Genomic DNA, 20,072 nt, shown 5'->3' with positions numbered 1-20,072 from the left:
GTTTGTTTTGCTTATCTAAAATGGCTGCTATTCAATAAAGTGAAGAAAGAATACCTATAATAATCCTCGCCTCCGGACCTGACATAGAATTAACAACCTGCCTCTCCCATGTTTTTACAAAGGTGCTCAAAGTCAGCTTTGCGATACTGTCATTTTACCACGACGGTACCTTTTTGGTCTCGAACAGCCCTACATGCACCACAAGGACAGATTCACCAATAAAGTACAGGATTAAACTACCTAACTGGTTAATTTGCAGTCTAGACAATCTACAACATAATTGCTGCATTGATAACCAGGCCCATCTTGTTGGCAGAGCACTTTCTTATGCTTCATTGGGCATACTGTTCATTTATCCAATTCATCATCTATTACGGAAATGCAAGTAGCAGGTAAAGGTTAGGGTACGCAAATGCGAAATATTAATTGTTTCCCAGAATGTGTGGTTTCAGAATCACATGGGAGAGTAGATAACCTAATGTGTCAGACTAATGCATGGCATGTTTTCTCTTAACAAGAAAACAGGTCATAAGAAACTATTGCTCATCATAGAAGCCTATGCAGGTATTACAAATGCCCACAATTACAGTATTTTAACTGAGAATGTTTTCAGGGAATTTAGTCATTTTGAAGAAAAAGGGCAGACCCTTTTTCTCTGAAAAATATGCCCGATTGGCCTAATTTAGCATTTGAATATCCATTTGAGTTCCTTTGTGCATTCATATCGATCAAACACGTTAACCTATTTATTTATTTTTTATATTTATTTATTTACAGAAGATGTAGCCTGCATGAAACACACCAATGCAACACGAATTGAACACAACAAGTGTTGGGCCAATGTTAAGCTGTCTTACTGTAACGGGACCTGCATTAGTTCTTCTAAGTAAGTAGCAGCGTTGGAAACATTGATGATATGTTCATTAACTCACACTGTCTGGACCCAACTTATATGGTACAACATTTTTCTGAGGCTAGAATCCACAAATTTGGAGTACCCCAGGGATCCATACTGAGTCCTACATTGTTGAATATCTATATGTCCCTGCTTGCCAGGTTAGTAGAATCATTTGGCTTTAATATTATCTCTTATGTGGATGATACAGAGCTAATGTTCTCCTATGGGGGTGCTATAGAGACTGCAACATTTTCTTTTTTAGGATGTCTGAGGGCAGTTCTGGGCTGGCTCAACCATAACCACCTGCAATGCAACCTGGATAATACTGTAATCCTCCTCTTCGGGTCTCATCCTGGTTTGGGTTGGAACTGCTACTGACAGTCAAATCTACCTGCTCGCCTACACAAGCTCGCAGAAACCTGAGAGTAATCTTTGATAATAAACTCTCCTTAAATGCCTAGATTCTTACAGTAGTTAAAAACTGTTTTGGGATTTCAAGGGCACTTAAAAAATTCTTATCCCTTCTTCCATGGAACGCATGAAAAACAGTAGTCCAAGCTTCTATTTTATCTAGATTATACTACTCAAATGCTCTATATCTGGCTTTACCTACTTTTCTAGTCTGGCAACCACAGGTTGTCCAGAATACAGCAGCACTTCTGCTGTTCAATATTCCTAAGAGCACTCCAACATCCCTATACCTCAGTCCACTTAATTTGCTGCCAGTTACAAGAGGATCACACTTAAAGGGTTAATTCTTGCTCACCGTGCCTTTAAGAAATCCTGCCCTAACTATTTGAACAAGAAAAATCAGGATTACCAGTCAAATAGCGCCCTGCGGCCTGGTCTAGCAAAGCTCATCTGACAATGGTCCCACGCTTCTTTTTTTGGTCTGTATGGCCAAAATTTGGAATCTCCTTCCTGTTTAACTCTGGAGTCTAACAAATAAGGCTGCTTTTCGCACATTACTAAAAACATATCTCTTCAGTCAGTAATTTCTTCCCCGCCCTCCCCTACTCACATGTTACAGCGATGGGACACACTCTGAGTAGTGTGGGCTTTACAAGTTACGTCATTCATTCATTTATTCTGTTTGATTTACTTGTGTCTAAAACAACAGGATTAGTGCATGAAAAATGTCTGTATCAAGCAAAACGTTACTGAAATCAGTTATATGTTCCTCTTATTCTTAGTTCTCACAGATTATTTGCTTCTTCCCACAACATATGTGGCTAACAAATTTTGATAATCCTGCCTAAATATGGTTTAGCATGAAATGGTATTTCTTTAGGGCAAGCATGAAATTAAGTATCCAATAGATTCCATAAGCCCTTGATGTGGTGCATCCATAGGGTTTTAGGGATTTCTGATGCCTAAGTGATCAAGCATTTGCCCCCTAGATATCAGGAAATTATGTTTTTACAACAGTATAACCAGTTTTATTGATTTCAAACACAATATGATATAGAAAGGCAGAAACCTCCCTTTGCCGACCATCCGCACCCAATATGACAATAAACCAAAGTTTCTTATTTAGGACCATTATACATTCCACCTCAGTCCATAATGATTCCACCACAGCCCCCATATGCCATAAAATTTGTGGGGACAACCCCATGCCATGTACACAGGTTCCTCTTGTGCCCCACACCAGTCCATCCCCTTCCTCCACTCCACCTGAGTATTGTCTCTTTTTTCTCCACCGCTGTGGCAAGCCCAATAAGTTACCTCTCCCCCCTGGTGTTGTCAACATGTTCTAGAACCCCCAGAAGGGCCTCATTCGGAGACTGAGCTACTTTCCTCCAATACTCCACGATCAGGTTTCATAGCCAAGTCATATGGAAAGTATCTGCATTAAGAAAAGGACAGTGAAAGTGCTTTAGACAGTGACAAGTGCTCCGACTAACCATGAACCCACACTAGTTTGGGTGGACCAGGTTGCAGATCACCTGCTGGATCCTAGATACAATGATTTTCACAAAATTCTTCATCTCCATCTTAATGAGGGAGATATGGTATTAATAACTACATTACAACGAAGATGGCCTGGTTTTCGAATTAGCCCAATAGCCGCTCTGTCAAGTTCAGGGAGTACCTTACCTTTCCGAACCACTTCCATGTAGAGGTTGAGCAGATGAAGAATGAGGACATTGCAAAATGTCCAGTAATATTGTAACGGATAGCCATCTGGCCTTGGCGTTTTTCCTGAAGGCAGGTCGGATATGGATTTCTGGATCTGCTCCTCTGTGAAAGGTTTGTCAAGGGCTGTCTGCTTGATAGGCAAGAGCCTTGTGAACGGTATATAATGCAAGAGAGGCTGACTACACTCCAGGGGGAGGGGGTTGAATGCTGAGCATACAACCTGCAATAGTAGTCAACAAACGTTGTCGCTACTGGGATCAACTTAACCTGGAGGAGCCCATGGGCATCCCAATCTTTGGGCACAATTCAGGAGGCCACATTGCTGGTGGCCAGCAATAGAGGAGCTTACTCGATTTATCCCCAAAGTTGTATACTCATCAGGTAGAAAACCACCAATACTGACAGGCCTCCTAAAGGGCTGTCTGCCTAAGGTTGGACCTAGTCAAGCCAAGCCAACTATACACAGGCTCAGTGGGGTTGGTAGATTATTGCCTTTCAAGACCTGAGATCTGGTTTCCTGGTCTGTCATTGTCTATGTCTGGGCTCTCTCGAACCATTTAAAATAGCCCTTGGCAACCCCCTGTATGACAGCCATCCTCACAACCCAAAGAATGCCCGTGGAATCCACCAAGCCAGCATTGGCGTCAAAATAGGTTTGTAACTCAGTGGCCAGGAACTCCATCCTGGAGATACGAGGCATTGAGGTGTCAAATGGGGCGTGCTGCAGGGCTGTGACCACTAAGGCATAGTTCTATGGGAGAATGATCAGAGATGCCCCTAGGGAAGATATTTGCTCTAGTAACATACTGCACATCTTGTCGCGGGAACCAGAAGGAGATCTATGCACAAGAACATCTTTTGAGATACAGATGTTCGGGTGTATACTGTCTTGAGGATGCCAGACCCTCCATATATCACAGAGAACAAAATACTCCATCCACCCGAAGTTGATGCAGGCATATGAAACAATGTGAAGTAAAGGCTCCAGTGATGTCAATATGAGGATCAGGAGCAGCACTGAAGTCTCTCTCAATAAGTGTAAGTTCGACTGGGAAGGTTGAAAGGAAGTCTGCAAGGGCCTCCAAGGTCAAGGTGGGTAAATGTGGCAGGATGTAAATGCTAAGGATGTTACAGGGGCACACCTCCAGCAAACCCTCCATCCTCATGTACTTGCCTAGCAGGTCATCAAACATGCGGGTAACCAACAGGCAAATGGAGTTCAGGGGCATCTCTAGGCTCATGGCGGCCCTGGGCAGGGAGCGTAGGTAGGGGGCCCCGGAAGAGGGGGTCTGGGCAGAGGCCAGTGAAGAGGGGGGAGGGGGGTCAGGGTGTTTGGAAGTGGAACAGAGCCGGAGGCTGCCAAATCCCTGCATGGGGCCCCCATGCAGATATGTATCCATCCTCAGAGGATTATTATATTAAGGATATATATTGGCGTGGCGGCCCCTGGGGTTTGGAGGCCTTGTGCAGGTGCACAGCTTGCACATGTCTAAGGCTGCCCCTGTGGAGTTGTGCAGAAGAATGGCCACCCCCCTGTAGCTCCAGGTGAACCCAAATCACTTCAGGAAAGGGCAGTGCGAGCCCAGAAGGTGCAACAGGACCGATGGACAGGGATGCTTGGCATATCTCAAGACTTTACTCCTTTCAATGCGGTCTAGGAGGCTCGACCCATTTCAGACCCGGGCCCTGGGAGAGTAAAATATTTGGGTGGGCCAACCAAACCGCGATACCCCAGGCCTTAGTCTGCCACCCTTGCATCTCCCTCGGGCTATCTTCATAATCATGGGGCGCACCTGGGATTCACCGAGGCGCGCAGCCATCATTACAAAGGGGGTACTGCTCATCCCCAGGTTCCAGCTCCCGGTGCATGTAGGGAGGGACAGCAACAGGGCCCCACTCCGGCCCACATCTTGCATCAATCGCCAGCCGGCTCCAAAGCACTTTGCATCCAGTAACCAGGTGGACCTAAACGGGCCGGAAGAGGGCATCAGGACTCCAGTCACGGCACCAGGCAGTTCAGGAAAGGGCTCACAGGCAGCACACATTGTCCACAGGTCCATGCTGGGATCCCTGGTGGGAGCATCTTGCACAGTAGGCCGGATCGCTTCAGATTGTCGGGATGCCACGTAGCGCAGTTAAAGTGCTAATCATCATCTTGCTTGGCCAAGCCACTCACACTTGTTAAAACTTATTTAATAATCATACACATGAGATTTTTTCCTTGGGTGTGACTTCTAAGTGTCCACTCCCCCTTTTTTTAGGGAGCCACCCCTTTTCCCTTTTAGGGATTAGGTATACCCCACAGGTCCAGCAGTAGCATTTAATTTACAGGTTCTGGGTACCATTTACCAGGGACCTATAAGTAAATTAAATGTACCAACCAGGTGTAAGCCAACTGTACCATGTTTTAGGGAGATGATAAGCATTTTACCACTGATTAACAGGAAAAAGTCCTAATGCCAACATAAACAGCTTCAGCAACAGAGATAAAAAAATATGGGAGAGGCCTTGCAAAAAGGGCCAGGTCCAAGATGACCTCCCTCCAGCCAAAGGTTACGGTAGACTAACCAATACCTTGATGGTCTTCCCTGCTGAGGCAACAGAACAAGACAATGGCCCTCTTTTGCAGTGGAACTTATAAATACGATGCCCATCCAACCCTAACCTGTATCCCTTGAAATTATCCTCTGGGGTCACTACACCAGCCCATGGGGAACCCTTCTTCTCATCTGTAGACCCCATTTGTGAAGCTCCTGACCTTAAAAGGTGATGTAGCCCAGTTCACCTCTTTGGTCAGACATTTGTCACCAACCCAGGGAGAACTCTACTTATAAAGACAAAAACCAACTGAGGCCATAACAGCTGTCATTGTCAAGAGCCAGCCAGACCTGGGCCATCCACAGCCAGGTAGAGGCTCCAAGCTGTGGCATTGAGCTGACATCACTTCCAGATTTGGGGCTAGCAAGGAGTTCTGTACTTGCTTCTGAGGTTTCCTTGACTCCTGATGTTATTTCAGAGTGAGGTGCAAGAGCCCCTGGTGTTAGGCACTCTACTCCCACTCTCCTTCCTACCAGTCCAGTGGTGGTAACCTGTAATTTACCTCTCAGTCTAGGGTCTGTACCTTGAGGCTGCATAGGTGCCTGACAGCCAGGACTTCCAGAGGGGAACCACCACCCCCTCAAGGGTAACACACTCTGCATGTGTCATGTATGGGTCTGCCTGTTGCATGTCTCCAGGCCTCTGTGACAGTGCAGGGTGCACCTCAAAGTCAGAAGTGGTGTCACCAGGGTCAGTCTTGGGGTAATCTGTTCTCAGAGTTGGAAACCCCTGGTCCATTGGTCCTCCCACTGTGCACTGCTTTCACCTCCTGCCCTTTCATCTCCATCTGGGTCTCTGTACTCTCCCTGTGGGAGTAGTACCCCCCACAACCTGAGCTTTCAGGGCAGCCTGGGCTGCTGCCCTTCACAGCTCGTCTTACACCAGACATCACTCATTTCCCACAGCTCCTCTAACACCAGGTGTAACTCATTTCCCAGAATGCAGTCAAGGGCATCTGCGGACTAACTATGGCCCCCTCAGGGTCATAACTTCTCCGCATTCCAAAAGTAGCATCCCCATAGGGTTGACAAAGTCAAGCCCAAGTGCCTGCCTCACCATACAGACCTGTTCCTTCAGTTACGGATCTGGAGAAACCAGCCCTTCCACTGCTATGGTCTGGCTGATAGAATGGCTTTCATGAGTGCATATCATATTTGGTCTTCTACCTCTGATGTCAGCATGGTATTCCTCTCCACTGCATTCATGTATGTTCCAGAGACTTACCCCACAATCCTCCCCTGGGATCCTATGCATAATTTAGGGCCATATCATAGGCTGAAAACCATTTAACCATCTCCTTGGGGGACAAGTTGTGGGAGGGCACCCTGTCCCCTGCCCACTCATGTGGGCAAGTGGCCCTCTTCCTCCTGCTACCGCAGCTCAGGATCCTTGGCGTGGCCATTCTCCTCATTTTCCTTATTCTTCAATTCCACCATCCCATAGTCAGGGTCAAACTCGTTTTGCTCATCTGGTGAGGTCTGCATCCTCCTGACCTACTCAAAGGCTCCGAGGTCTATATGGAGGTCCACTTTGGTGGCATTCCTTCTCACATTGAGGCCTCTCCCCTTGCAGAGCCTCTGCAGCTTATCCTTCTTGAGGTTCTCAATGTCGCTCAGCTTCACTGTAGGAAAAAGGATGAGAGGCAAGGCTTACATTTTAAAACAAGAAAAAGAATTGCCAATCACAGACTAAGTAGATCTAAAAAATCAAATTTGGAATACGGTTATCATTATGAGATTTTAGTGTTACACACATAAACTGAGTAGCACTACACAAATGATAGTTCTGATTCCCACTGAAACCAATGTAGAAAATCTGGTAATTGGTTGACGGGGTGAAAGCTCCACTGGGCAACAACCACAATCCTTATAAGGGTGAACCACAAAAGTTGCTAAATTAACATGTGCTTAAAGCACAGGTAGCTTGACATAAAGCAGTCAGGTTTAACTTAAAGGCAATGTGCAAATAATTTATGCAACACATGGTAGTCAGCGCTAGAGCACGAAGGTTCAATCAAGCATTGCAGAATGTTTTTGCTGGAGCTTTGCAGTGGTGATCACTGTGGGCTATCACTGTCGTAGCACAAAGTGTGGATCTTGTATTGCAGGTGGACACTGTCAGTCGCTGTAGCGTGAAGAGTCAGATTCTCAGTATCTTCGCATTCGCAGTTATTACTGCTGGCTGAGTTCACAGTCGTCAAGATTTCAGGTCACAGGTGGAGTTCAACTGAGGCTAGCAAAGGGTCCAGGGCCTGGGGAGGCACCTCCTGTGGATCAGAGACTCCAGCAGAGGCCAGCATGGCTCAGGAAGGTCCAGTTGCGGGTCCAGGCAGATCTAGATACAGCATGTCAGCTGGGCAGTTGCAGATCAACATCTTGACCTGGTGTTACTGTAGCTCAGATAGGAAGTTGTCCAACTTACCCTTGGAGTCACTCAGGTTAGTCTCGGATGAAGGGAGCCGGTGGAGTTCTCCTTATCAGACAGCAGGGCAGCCCTCAAGCAGCAGCAAGATAGCCCCTGGCGGTCAATGCAGTCTTCAAGCTGAAGGACAGTCCTCTGGTAGCAGAAGAGCAGTCCTCTGGGGAGCAAGGCAGCCGTATGCAGCAGGGTAGTCCTTCTTGTGTAAGGTCCATAGGTCCGGGAGTGTTCTGATGACTGGCTTTGGAGGTCCAATATTTCTAGCTTGTGGCAGCCTTTGCGGTGGGAGATTCCCTATACCATCCCCATATATGATTTGGGAAAGGTATTCACTTCCACTGTCAAAATTCAAGAAGTCATGAGTAACAAAAGGCTAATGCCAGGTTCCTTTTTGTGTGCTAGAGGCAAGTCCTTTGCATGTGGGGCAGGACACAGCTCCACCACCAGCCATCATGGCAGGATGGCCAACCCTACCCACACCTAATTCCCATTGTGTCACTGTCTGGATGGACACAAACCCAAAGAGCAGAGACATTCACAGTCATGTGACCCAGGATAGAAGGCACAAATATTTAGGACAAGAAAATGCCAACTTTATAAAAGTGGCATTTTCAGAATTGTGTCTTAAAATCTGACTTTACCATTAAAGAGGATTTTTAATTGCAATTCATTTGAGTGTACAAAAGTATATCTAACTGCTCCCAATCCAAAGTTATTACTTACTAATTGTAATAAGGTAACTCTGTGTTAGTCAATAGGAGAGATAGGCCTTAAAGCAGTGAAAAAAGACTTAGGGGGGTTTCACTGCCAGGAAATATAAAAATCTACATACACAAGTCCTACTTTTTAAAACAATCTACCCTTTAGGATTTTACTGATTTTTACAGATAAATACAGATAGAAAACGTTGTTTTTCTGGTCTGTATTTATTTTTAAAAGAGGAAAAATATAGATAATTTGGCTACTTTTGAGTGACTCTCCATGCTGAGATTAATGACTTTCAGCCAAATAGCTGTACTTATTGGCAGCATGGGAAGTTACATATCACAATGAGTTTGGCCTACATTGCTACATATCTCAATATATATTCATTTTATTATGCTAATTTTTAAGGTGGGATAATTTTTTATTTTTTTTGGGCTGTGTAATACACTATAACCTGATAGGCATCTGTGTATGAGTGACCATTGATTTGTTAAATAAATATGAAAATATATGAGTAATCACAGCATCTCTTCACAAAACAGAAAATAAATATGAATTAATACCAATAAGATGGCCCAAAATAATATGGATACATACAAATGGAAACATTAAAAAAAAATCCCACAAAACCCAAGAATAAAAACGGTTTTCGCCTGGCAAAAGGTTTCCTTTGCCAGGTTATAATGGCAGTTTAAAACTGCACTACAGGCAGGTCTCAGTTGTACCAGTAAGAGAACGCTGAGTGGCACAGTTGCTGTAGTAGAAAGAGCCCATCAGGAGTGATGGACAATCGCCGCTGGAACTTCGCGTTGGGCTACTTTATTGGATGGCACTATGAGTGCTGCAGGCCCAGTAGTAGCATTTAATTTACGGGCCTGGGATACATGCAGTACCATTTCCTAGGAAGTTACAAGTAAATAAATGTACAATTCAGGTAGATATCAACTGTTTTGCATACTATTTAAAGGTTTAATTGGTTAGGAATTATTTCCTAATTAAACGCTTGAGCACATTAATTTCAACTTGCTGAAATTTTATAAAGTATATTAAAATGGTGACACTGGTTATGTAATACAGCAGTGCAATCATTTGCTTGGAGTATTTCCCTTTTGCACATTTCCTCCTGCTAATGTGGAATCCCTGTTATTTACTGCTTGTAATATTTCCCTTTTTGCACATTTCCTCCTGCTAATGTGGAATCCCTGTTATTTATTGCTGCACCCACAGCCCTCCAAATTTGCAGGGCACAAACATTGCTGCCCAGAAAAGCATGCAAAGCACAGTGATGAGGATTTTATTCTTGAATGTTAAGGAGTGCTGCATGCCAAGTAAGATATCGTAGAGTTTCCACAGGGACATACGTGTCTCAATCAGTGGCGTAACGGAACTTGAGGGGGCCCCCCTGCAAAGCACAATGAGGGCCCCCCCCAGAGGCCCGGCCCACCACCTACCACTTTGCCCCACCAACAAAAACAAGCGGTCAACTAAACCCGTATTTTCTGCTCTTATCTGTGCATACTTCTAACAGCAAATATAAATAGAATGCACTTTAATTACCTTCTGGGGCTGCCTGAATGCTGAGATCCATGACTGATAATTAAGGGTAACAAAGACAGAAAAGTCACATTGCAAATGAATGCATACTTTTTTATTTATAACCCTATTTAGTGCCAAGACGAGGTCTTTCCAGGTTCTTTAAACACATGGCTGGCATTTTTCTTTTGGCAACCCTACTTTATATTCTTTTTCATGAAATGCATTCTCATACTACAGCAGTAAATATACAATTTATGAAGTAGGACTGTTATGAGGCAATTCAATGGTGCAAATAACGTCGGCGATTGACTGTAGTGCTGCCTGCGTGCGCTGCAGCCCTGACGGGGCCTCTGGAGGCTGAAAAACGGGGGCTGCTGGAGTCATAGCTACCAAGGTTTCAGAATGCCATGTGTGACATTTTCATAATTTCAGTGTGAGTGACATTTCAACGACTAAGAGTAACACTTTCTTGCGAGTAAAATTAAGCAATAAAGACGATCAACACATATAAATATCACAAATAACACCACAAAGATCGTTCCGGTAGAAACACATCAGTCTTTTGAATGAACTTTTGAATGAACTACTACGACAACTATATCTCAGAATGCGAGCTTCATTCCGTGTGTGACCATGACGCAGGGCTGTTTGCATTTTTATAGTGGGACATGCTCCCGCTGCTGTGCACCATCCCTGACAGGTAGATGCAAGCGGAAGACTGTAGTGCTTTCATAAATACATATGTACAGCCTTTCTTTCATGCATCCATTATTCATTATATCCATGGATCACTGTACATATTATTTAAACTATTCATCCTTCACTCTTCCCAATCTATCTATTCTTCACCCTTCAATTCATTCACCCTTGAAACAATTGATCTTTCACTCTTCCAGCCATCATTTCAACATTTCCTCTATCAATTCTTTCAATACCTTATTCATTCATTCTTTCATCATTCTTTTCACCCTTCCATCCTGCCTTTTCTCCCTTATCTCCTTTCAGGTTTCTTTCCTTTGAGTCTTTCTTTCGCTGTTTCTTTATATACCCATCTGCTATTTCACATCCTTAATTTTTCTTTCGCTCATAATCACTTTTTCTATTTGGCCCTTTATCAAGGTTTTTCCCCTAATTTCTCTTTCTCTATTTCCTTGCTCCATGACAGCCATAGTGAAATTGCTAACTGGACCCCTCGTTTATAAAATTAACAAAAATGTACAAGTCACTTTTATTTGCCAGTTAAATATAGGCTGGAAAACATATTGCTAGAAGCAAAGTTTTGCTGAGTTACAGCAATGGTGTAATAGTTATCGGGTAGCACTCTACACATTATTTAAACTATTTATCCTTCACTCTTCCCAATCTATCTATTCTTTACCCTTCAATTCATTCACCCTTGAAACAATTGATCTATCACTCTTCCAGCCATCATTTCAACATTCCCTCTATCAATTCTTTCAATACCGTATTCATTCATTCTTTCATCATTCCTTTAACCCTTCCATCCTGCCTTTCTCCCTTATATGCTTTCATGTTTCTTTCCTTCGAGTCTTTCTTTCTCTCTTTCTTTATATACCCATCTGCTATTTCACATCCCTTATTTTCTTTCGCTCATAATCACTTTTTCTATTTGTCCCTTTATCAAGGTTTTTCCCCTAATTTCTCTTTCTCTATTTCCTTGCTCCATGACAGCCATAGTGAAATTGCTAACTGGACCCCAAGTTTATAAAATTAACTAAAATGTACAAGGCCTGCATGCAGCTTGCATGGAGAAAGGTCAGAGTGCACATGACTGGTTTGGTCGGCCCCAGATGGCCGACCAAACAGTCAGCTCCCTCAGCAGTGGGCAATCCACTTCTCCCCAGCCTTGGAGCAGACTCAACAACCAAACACTACTGCTTTCTCACAGTGCAAGAAGCTGATACATTGTCAGTCAATAGCTTTATTTGAAATGTAAAAACAAATCATAAAAGCATGTACAATACAATCACAAAAACAAAAAATGTAAATTTCAATTAAAAAAATTATGAAAAATCATAAAGGCAACAACAGTACATAAATAAAAACAAATACATCAATACGTTTCATTTTTTAAGAAGTAGCGTGTGTTAAAAAGGATTATATCAATAAGATAAATCAACTGATCAGTAAGACTGGGGGAGTAAGATAAGTTAATTAAGCGTGGAGATAAAGAGACCACTCGATACACGACCAGTTCTGCCCGTCCAATGATTGTTATGCTCTTTTTGCGAATGCGATAGAGCATAAAATGTTTTGGGGTAGAAATCAGTTAGACTCCAGGTGGATATAGGCCCATCTCCTAACTCTGGCTGTCGAGATTGAAGTTATGAAATGACATGTTTATTCTTAAATTTAACAAGTACCAGATCGCACTTGATATGTTTTGGGAGAGATCCTAACCAGCCCACCCTTCTGACGCTTAATATGGTACCATCAATGTTGGGTGGGAGAGGTCTATTTTTAGATAGCCAGAACACTACCTTGTTTCTTAAATCCTGGTGGCTTTCGTGTTTCCCCATTGGGAGTTCTGGTACACCTGAGAGGACGCACACAATGGGAGCTGCCTCAGGTGGCAAGTGTAGATGGTTAGTTTTTTGTGACGTTATGTCACAGTTGACCGCTATTCCCTTTTGAAGTGACATTTCTTTGTTTGGCCTTTCTCCAGGGTGGGAACTCCATAAAGTTGTGACTGCCTTCGAGGGGTTTATGTTTTTACTATGCGGGGTTACTGGTTCAATATGGGTGGTCTTACTTTGTATGGCGGTATTGGGCATTTCTGTGGGTGGTGGAAACAGTGGATGAGAGGGTCCTTGACTTTATCAGATTTTCAAGCGAGGCTAGTAAAGAGGCATTGGTAGATGCTTTTGGTGTTACAATGCTAGGAGTGTTAGGGAGAGGGGAATTTGTAGTTAGTGTTTGTTGCTTGGCCTTCCTCCCCATTTGTCTGACCCCATCTCTATTCCTTTTAGTAGAGGAAACCTGGGTAGCAACTGCGGATTGTGAGTTAACTCTTGGGCGTGTTACAGGGGGAGTACCCTGTGAGATTTGGGTAAGTTGAAGTGAGCAGCTAGTCCCAGGGCTAGTCATTGCTATAGGGGAAGTAGGAGCACTAGATAGAAGATCTCCTGATTCCACAGGAGCATACGTGGATCTACACATATTATTAAGTTCCTACAGTAATGATATTGCTTGGGTTGCATCAGCAGTCTGTGGGGAACAACACACACTCGGGGAACTATCCATAGCTGGCGAACGCTCTATTCTCTCTAAATCGCAGACAATAGGGAGAACAGAGCTCTTAATGTAATAATCCATAGTTCCCCCAAACGAATTGCTCTGGTTGAAACATTTTTTATTGCCCCCCCTTACAGTTCATAGCAAACTAGCTTTAGGAAATGGCACTGAAGCAATATCACCTCCCCAATAAATAGTTCACTGGTTCCGCTACGATGACACTTGGGAGAGACCTATATGGAAGTAGAGATAGTCAAAGGGTGTCTGTACCTTAGGTCCTTTCCCTTCTTAGGTCAGTTCCAAGGGGGGTGCCCCGGCCCGGCCTCCTCTGGCCTACGATGGCCTTAGATGGTCCCGCCCTTATCCCGGGCTTCTCCCGGCTGCTCCCGCCCACGACTCGCGGGGCGAGAGGCGTTCCGGTGATTTCAAGCACCACTGGGCGCGTCTGCGTCACCCTGTTGTGCCGGGGCAGCTGGGAGCTGTAGTTCTCCCTCAGCTGCGGTGGGTCCGGCGTGTACTGCAGAGTCCCTCACTCGACCCGTGCTGTTGCCCACACGGCGGATTCTGGACAGCTTGATGGCCGTTGCCCTCACGGCGTAGAAGCGTGCAGGTACGCTTTGACTGTGTCCCCCACTGTGCGCTCGGCGCTCCGGTGATTTCAAGCGCCTCCGGGGGCGTCTGCGTCACCCTGTTGCGCCGGGGAAGCTGGGAGCTGTAGTTCTCCCTCAGCTGCGGTGGGTCCGGCGTGTGCTGCAGAGTCCCTCACTCCACCTGTGCCGTTGCCCTCACGGCGGATTCTGGACAGCTTGATAGCCGTTGCCCTCACGGCGTAGAAGCGCGCAGGTACGCTTGGACTGTGTCCCCCACTGTGCGCTCGGCGCTCCGGTGATTTCAAGCGCCTCCGGGCGTGTCTGCGTCACCCTGTTGCGCCGGGGCAGCTGGGAGCTGTAGTTCTCCCTCAGCTGCGGTGGGTCCGGCATGTACTGCAGAGTCCCTCACTCCACCCGTGGCATTGTCCTCACGGCGGATTCTGGACAGCTTGATGGCCGTTGCCCTCACGGCGTAGAAGAGTGCAGGTACGCTTGGACTGTGTCCCCCACTGTGCGCTTGGCGCAGCGGTGATTTCAAGTGCCTCCGGGCACGTCTGCGTCACCCTGTTGCGCCGGGGCAGCTGGGAGCTGTAGTTCTCCCTCAGCTGCGGTGGGTCCGGCGTGTACTGCAGAGTCCCTCACTCCACCCGTGCCGCTGCCCTCACGGCGGATTCTGGACAGCTTGATGGCCGTTGCCCTCCCGGCGTAGTAGCGTGCAGGTACGCTTGGACTGTGTCTGATACATAAAATGGTAGTTTTACCATTTTATGTTTCTGCTTCTCGCACTGCGAGAAAGCAGTGGAGCAATTCTCCTCCGCCCTAGAGGAGGAGCTGGCCCTGTTAGATGGTAAAGTGTAGGTCCAGTCTGTGCAGGCCTTCTGGAGCAAGGAGAACCACACGTCCATGCAGTCCCAGCTTAACTTTGTCTGAGAGAGCCATGTTTATTTCCATTTTAGGAGTCCTCGTAAAAGTTTGTATCTAGGGGACATTATTTTCTCCTTTAAAACCTATCATGGGAAACTAAATGTGAAACTAAAGTTGACATTTTGTTGTGGGGGAAATAGCGGCGTTATCGGATGTTCTCTAACCTATGATGCATGATTTGTGTTCTGTTCTTTTTAAGGTTCTCTAGCATGAAGGGAAAGATGGATCAGAAATGCACCTGCTGCCGGGAGGTGAAGACCAGGAAGAAGACAGAACAGCTATCATGTCCAGATGGCAGCAGCATCGACTACACCTACAACACTGTGGATGAATGTGCCTGCAAAAGCACTGCATGTGTCCCACAGTAAAAATAGACAGATATCAAATCGCATGAAGCTCTAACAACTTCAGAAGTGAAGAAAACAAATTAAAAAGACGTTTATAAATAATTGTTCCCCTGACTAGGCTTTAAGGAAGAAACACCAATATCATTGGCAACCCTGTATATTTTACTTGCATAGCACATTTAATTTAGATCACTTCATTTTTAGCGGCTATGTATATCTAAACTTTTCACAAGAGGTGTTTTGCTTTGTCAGTAGGACCAGAGTTTGATGGGTCATCTCAATGGGGCTTGTGTTTTTTTGGTCATGTGATGCACCTATTTGCCAAGGGTGGGCAGTACACTTACCTATGCTGCTTGTGTCCTCCTGTCACTGTTTTCTCTTCATACTACTGTCAGCATACTGAAGAGGGACTTCACCATACATAATGGAAAGAAGGGAGACCAACAGGGGCAAGGCTTCAACAGCCTGCAAGATAGGGCTGATGGAAGTGAAAGTATGAAATGAAGGGAAATTCCTGTAGCAAACCCTTTAAATTCTCCCTGGGTCTCTTCTTGTTCAGTATTTTACAGGCCGTGCTTTCAGAACAGAACAGTGCATCTGCGTTTTCCTCCTATTCAGTCTACAAAGACACATACCAAGGGAAGCATGTATCACGGTGTGAGATGTAACATTTAACACAATAATACCGCACCCTTGTCCCCAATGGAAATGAATCTTTGAAGATATTTAGGTCAAAATATTTCAGCAAACCTTCAGTGTTCTACGTTTTGTTTATATAGTTGCCATGGAAATCCATTTTGATTGTCTTGATTTTCTCTTTATTCCTGGGTTGCCTACAAAATCATGTTTTTTTATTGTTATCTTCGCTGGTATTGCTTCTTATAAATACATGATGATTAATAAACTGATGGAGCTAATATTATCATAGTTTGTTTCATTTTTGTATTTGCCGGATTTAGGCTGGGCATCCTCACATTCCTGTATCACTGCAGGGACAAAATGGGTAGGTGTTAGAAAATGCCCCTTTTTGCGTGGTGATTTTTTGCTAACTTGTTTTCCTGGATTTTGCACTCTGCATTCTGAATTATTGCTGTCCAGACCCCAATGTATGTGCTCTGACCCCTCAAATGCGGTCAAGTTGTCTAATCCCCAGGTGGCATATTTAACATTCCAGTTAGATCAATGTGTGTGGTGCAGAAAATACAGCAATGTCATGTAAATTGAAATGTCGTCTGTGGACTGAAGAACCTATTGGTAAGGTATGTGACTTATCCTCTCTCAGTAAATGCAATTACAGAGGAGTCAGGAACACCACTAAAATAAAAAGGACATTGGTGAGTGTTGTCAAATGAAATCCAAACACTGGTAAAGGTTAAAACTTTTATTACGAGTCTCAGTGATCCACAGTGGCAGTTTACATATCAAAGCCTCACACTGAACATTCTATTGTGCGCTTCATTGCCAACTGCTGGAATATACCAAAGGAGGATAAGAAGGGGGGCAGGAGATACGAAGACAGTGAGTTAAGAGAAAACGACAACAAGGGAATAAAATAATATATGTATAACAGATAAAATTAACAACCTGTAAGATTAAAACACATCTTCCCCCTTAATATTTGGAGAAGGAAATAGATGCAAATAATAAACTTACATATGAAGTCTTCATACCACTTGGGGAGGACCTAAGTCTGCTGAGTCTGGGGGTACTGGGGTTTGGTTCTTGGTTAAGTCCAGGCATATCTTGGACTTTATCAAGAGAAAATGTGGCCAAATGGTCCAAGCTCCAATTTAGCCCATTATCCATGACTGCTACATTAAGTTTGATTTCTACAATTACATAGGTGAAAAGAACTTTAATACACCATGGTCTCTCCCTACAGGTTTCTTGACATAGGCTTTTTCACCAACTTCACACTTTTAACTTTTTGTGCCATGTTTGAAAACGTATGATTCCTTATACTTGTTTTGATGGGACTCAATTTTGTATCTAGTATCTGTAAGGCTAAGTTCGAATCTTTCACCTCCCCAATCCAATTTGGAAAGAACTTTATGCCTGGCTTCCTTCTTCTGAGAGAAGTGAAAGGCGAAATACCCGTGACCTGGCTGGAAGTGGTATGATAAGCCCATAGCATGTCCTGAATAGCCATTCCATTGGCATGTGATTGGCACAGGCGAGTTGTATACAGTCTTTTATCATTCTGTTATTTTTTTTCCACTAGGCCATTCACTCTGGTGCAATACAATGTGGTTTTATGGTGAGTGATGCCAAATTTTAATAGAAAATTAGACATAATTGCACACCATTATCTGTGAGATGGATGGATGGAATGACTTCTGTAGTAAAAGTATCTTTTAGAAATTCAATGTAGACCTGTGCAGTGATTAGATTAACTATCTTTGTGATAACTCAGTGGGGCGGGTAATCTGCTAAGAAAAAAGAAAAACTTTTGAAATACCCTTGTGGTTAATAGGACCGATCATATCCAGGGGAAGTTTGTCCCATGGTTTCTCTGGAATAGAAAGAGAGGATAATGACCAATGAATAAATAAAAAAAAAAAAAAAAAAAGAAAGAGAGGATAATGGAGTTGTGTAGCTGACCTTAGATTTGTCGCTGTTGGCACAGATTGAACAATTCTAAACCTTGGATTCTACCAATGAGTCCATGTTGGAGAACCAAAAGCGTTCTCTGAGTCTGGATTTAGTTAGGCTTCTGCCTAAATGACCTTCATGTACAAGGTCAATCACCTTGTCCCTTATGCATTCAGGAGATATTATTTTATAATTTCTGCATATTAAGTTCTGGTCTAAATTTATTTTGTGGCGACTTTCCTAAAATTACTTTGCTTTCCCAATGACCTCACTGTAGGAAGTGGACCAAACCCTACAAGGTGTATGATTTGAATTGGTCAAAAGTTTTGTCCTTGGCAGAACATTCTTCCCATTCTTGGGAAGTAATGGCTGAGCAATTGATTAAAAAAAACTGGATACTCAGGGGTGTTGTACTGTTATTCTTTATTCAATGGAGACCTAGATAAGAAATCGGCTGCCATGTTAAGATTCTCAAGGACGTACTCTACTTTGAAGCAAAAACCTTCCAAGCCAAGGATCCATCTGGCAATATGGGGAGTGCTATTGGAAGAACCCTTAGGGCTGAACATAAATGTGAGAGGTGTGTGATCAGTGCAAATGCAAAACTGTAGACCCCATAGAATTTAAAAATTGTTTTATAGCCCAGAAGCATGCAAGAGCTTCTCTCTCCACTACGGCATAATTCATTTCAGATTTAGGAAGGGTGTGGGAAGCAAATGCCACAATCCTTTCCTTGCCCCTAAACCTTTATTGCTTGCATCAGTTGTTAAGATGGTCTTCCTACTAGGGCCACAATTGCACAAAAAAGGAGCTGATAGGATGGCTTTTTTGGATTTCTCAAACATAGTTTCATGGTCTTTTAGCCGTTTGTAGTGTGTATGGTACGTCTTTAGAGTTTGGGAATAGAGCATCCTTGACAGCCTCAAGGAGACACATTACAGGTTTGAATCCATCTTTGGAAATGGTATGCCCCAGGTACTCCACAGATCTGACACCTATTTTACATTTCTCTGTTTTTTAATGTTAGTCCTGTATTTTTCTAATCTGGAAAATACTTTTCTCAATAAAACATTATGTTTTTCTACAGTGGCCCCATAGACTAATACATCATCTTGAAACCCAAGCTTTTTGGTATTCCTTCAATACATGCTGCATTATCTTTTGTAAAACTGCAGCCGCGGATGCCAGTCCAAAAGGCATTCTGCAGAACATGAATGTGCCCATTGGTGTGGTAAATGCCTTTATACCCTGTGACTCCAGATGGAGTTCGACTTAATGGTAGGCCATGAAGGGATCTAGCATTCTGAAGCATGTAGCTTCCCCCATCGTGCTTAGAATTTTGTAGATGGGTGGTAAAGGGTGTCTCTAAACCCATATGTTCTTATTGAGGTAACGTAAGTAAACATATAATCTAATGTTATTTCCTTGGGATTTTCTCACAATGACAATGGGAGCAATCCAATCAGAATAATTGATGGCTTGTCTAATGCCTAAACTCTCCAATCTCACAAGTTATTTTAGTAAAGGATCCCACATGAGGTGGGTTATAGGTCTAGTTTTGTGCACTACTGGTATAGTATTGGGTTTAATCTTGGTTTTGTGTTGGAAATCCTTGAGCAAACCCAACTTTTCTGTGAAGATTTCAGGTAACTCATCGCAAATAGCTTCACCTGTAATCGACAATTCATGTATGGTATAAACCTCTTCAGGATTGTTAGGATCTAGTTTTATTCCTAATTCGATCTGATGTTGTCATCCAAGGAAATTGGAACCCTATTCTACAACATACACCTTTCCTATAGTGGACCGGTCTTTGAAAGTTATAAGGGTTTTAACCATCCCTTTGAGATGAATCAGGTACTTGGTGTACCCACTGGGAGAAATTTCCGCTGCAACTAATTCCTCCTTGAGATTATTAGATGTGGATTTGTAATCAGATAAGTTAATTATTGTAAAAGGGGAGTATGAGTCAGCAAACATTTTGATCATCTTACCATTAAGTAATACATTGCATTTGGGCTATTTGATATGACTACTCAACATTAAATCATAAACTTGAAATATGAT

General features: G+C 43.7%; 1 protein-coding gene across 1 annotated transcript in view; it reads left to right on the top strand.

Moving 5' to 3' along the window:
* LOC147733205 (uncharacterized) overlaps positions 1-16,334 on the top strand; it is a 618,178-nt gene extending 601,844 nt beyond the window's left edge. The window contains exons 56-57 of the mRNA XM_086957739.1: positions 778-886; positions 15,266-16,334. Of these exons, the coding sequence (XP_086813865.1) occupies positions 778-886; positions 15,266-15,434 (278 nt within the window). The 3' untranslated portion in view covers positions 15,435-16,334. The remainder of the gene's footprint in view (positions 1-777; positions 887-15,265) is intronic.
* Positions 16,335-20,072: the final 3,738 nt, after the last annotated feature.

The sequence above is a fragment of the Lissotriton vulgaris genome, chromosome 2_1 (assembly GCF_964263255.1).
Source record: "Lissotriton vulgaris chromosome 2_1, aLisVul1.2, whole genome shotgun sequence".
NCBI lineage: Eukaryota > Metazoa > Chordata > Amphibia > Caudata > Salamandridae > Lissotriton > Lissotriton vulgaris.
This window is presented reverse-complemented; position numbering and strand designations above follow the sequence as displayed.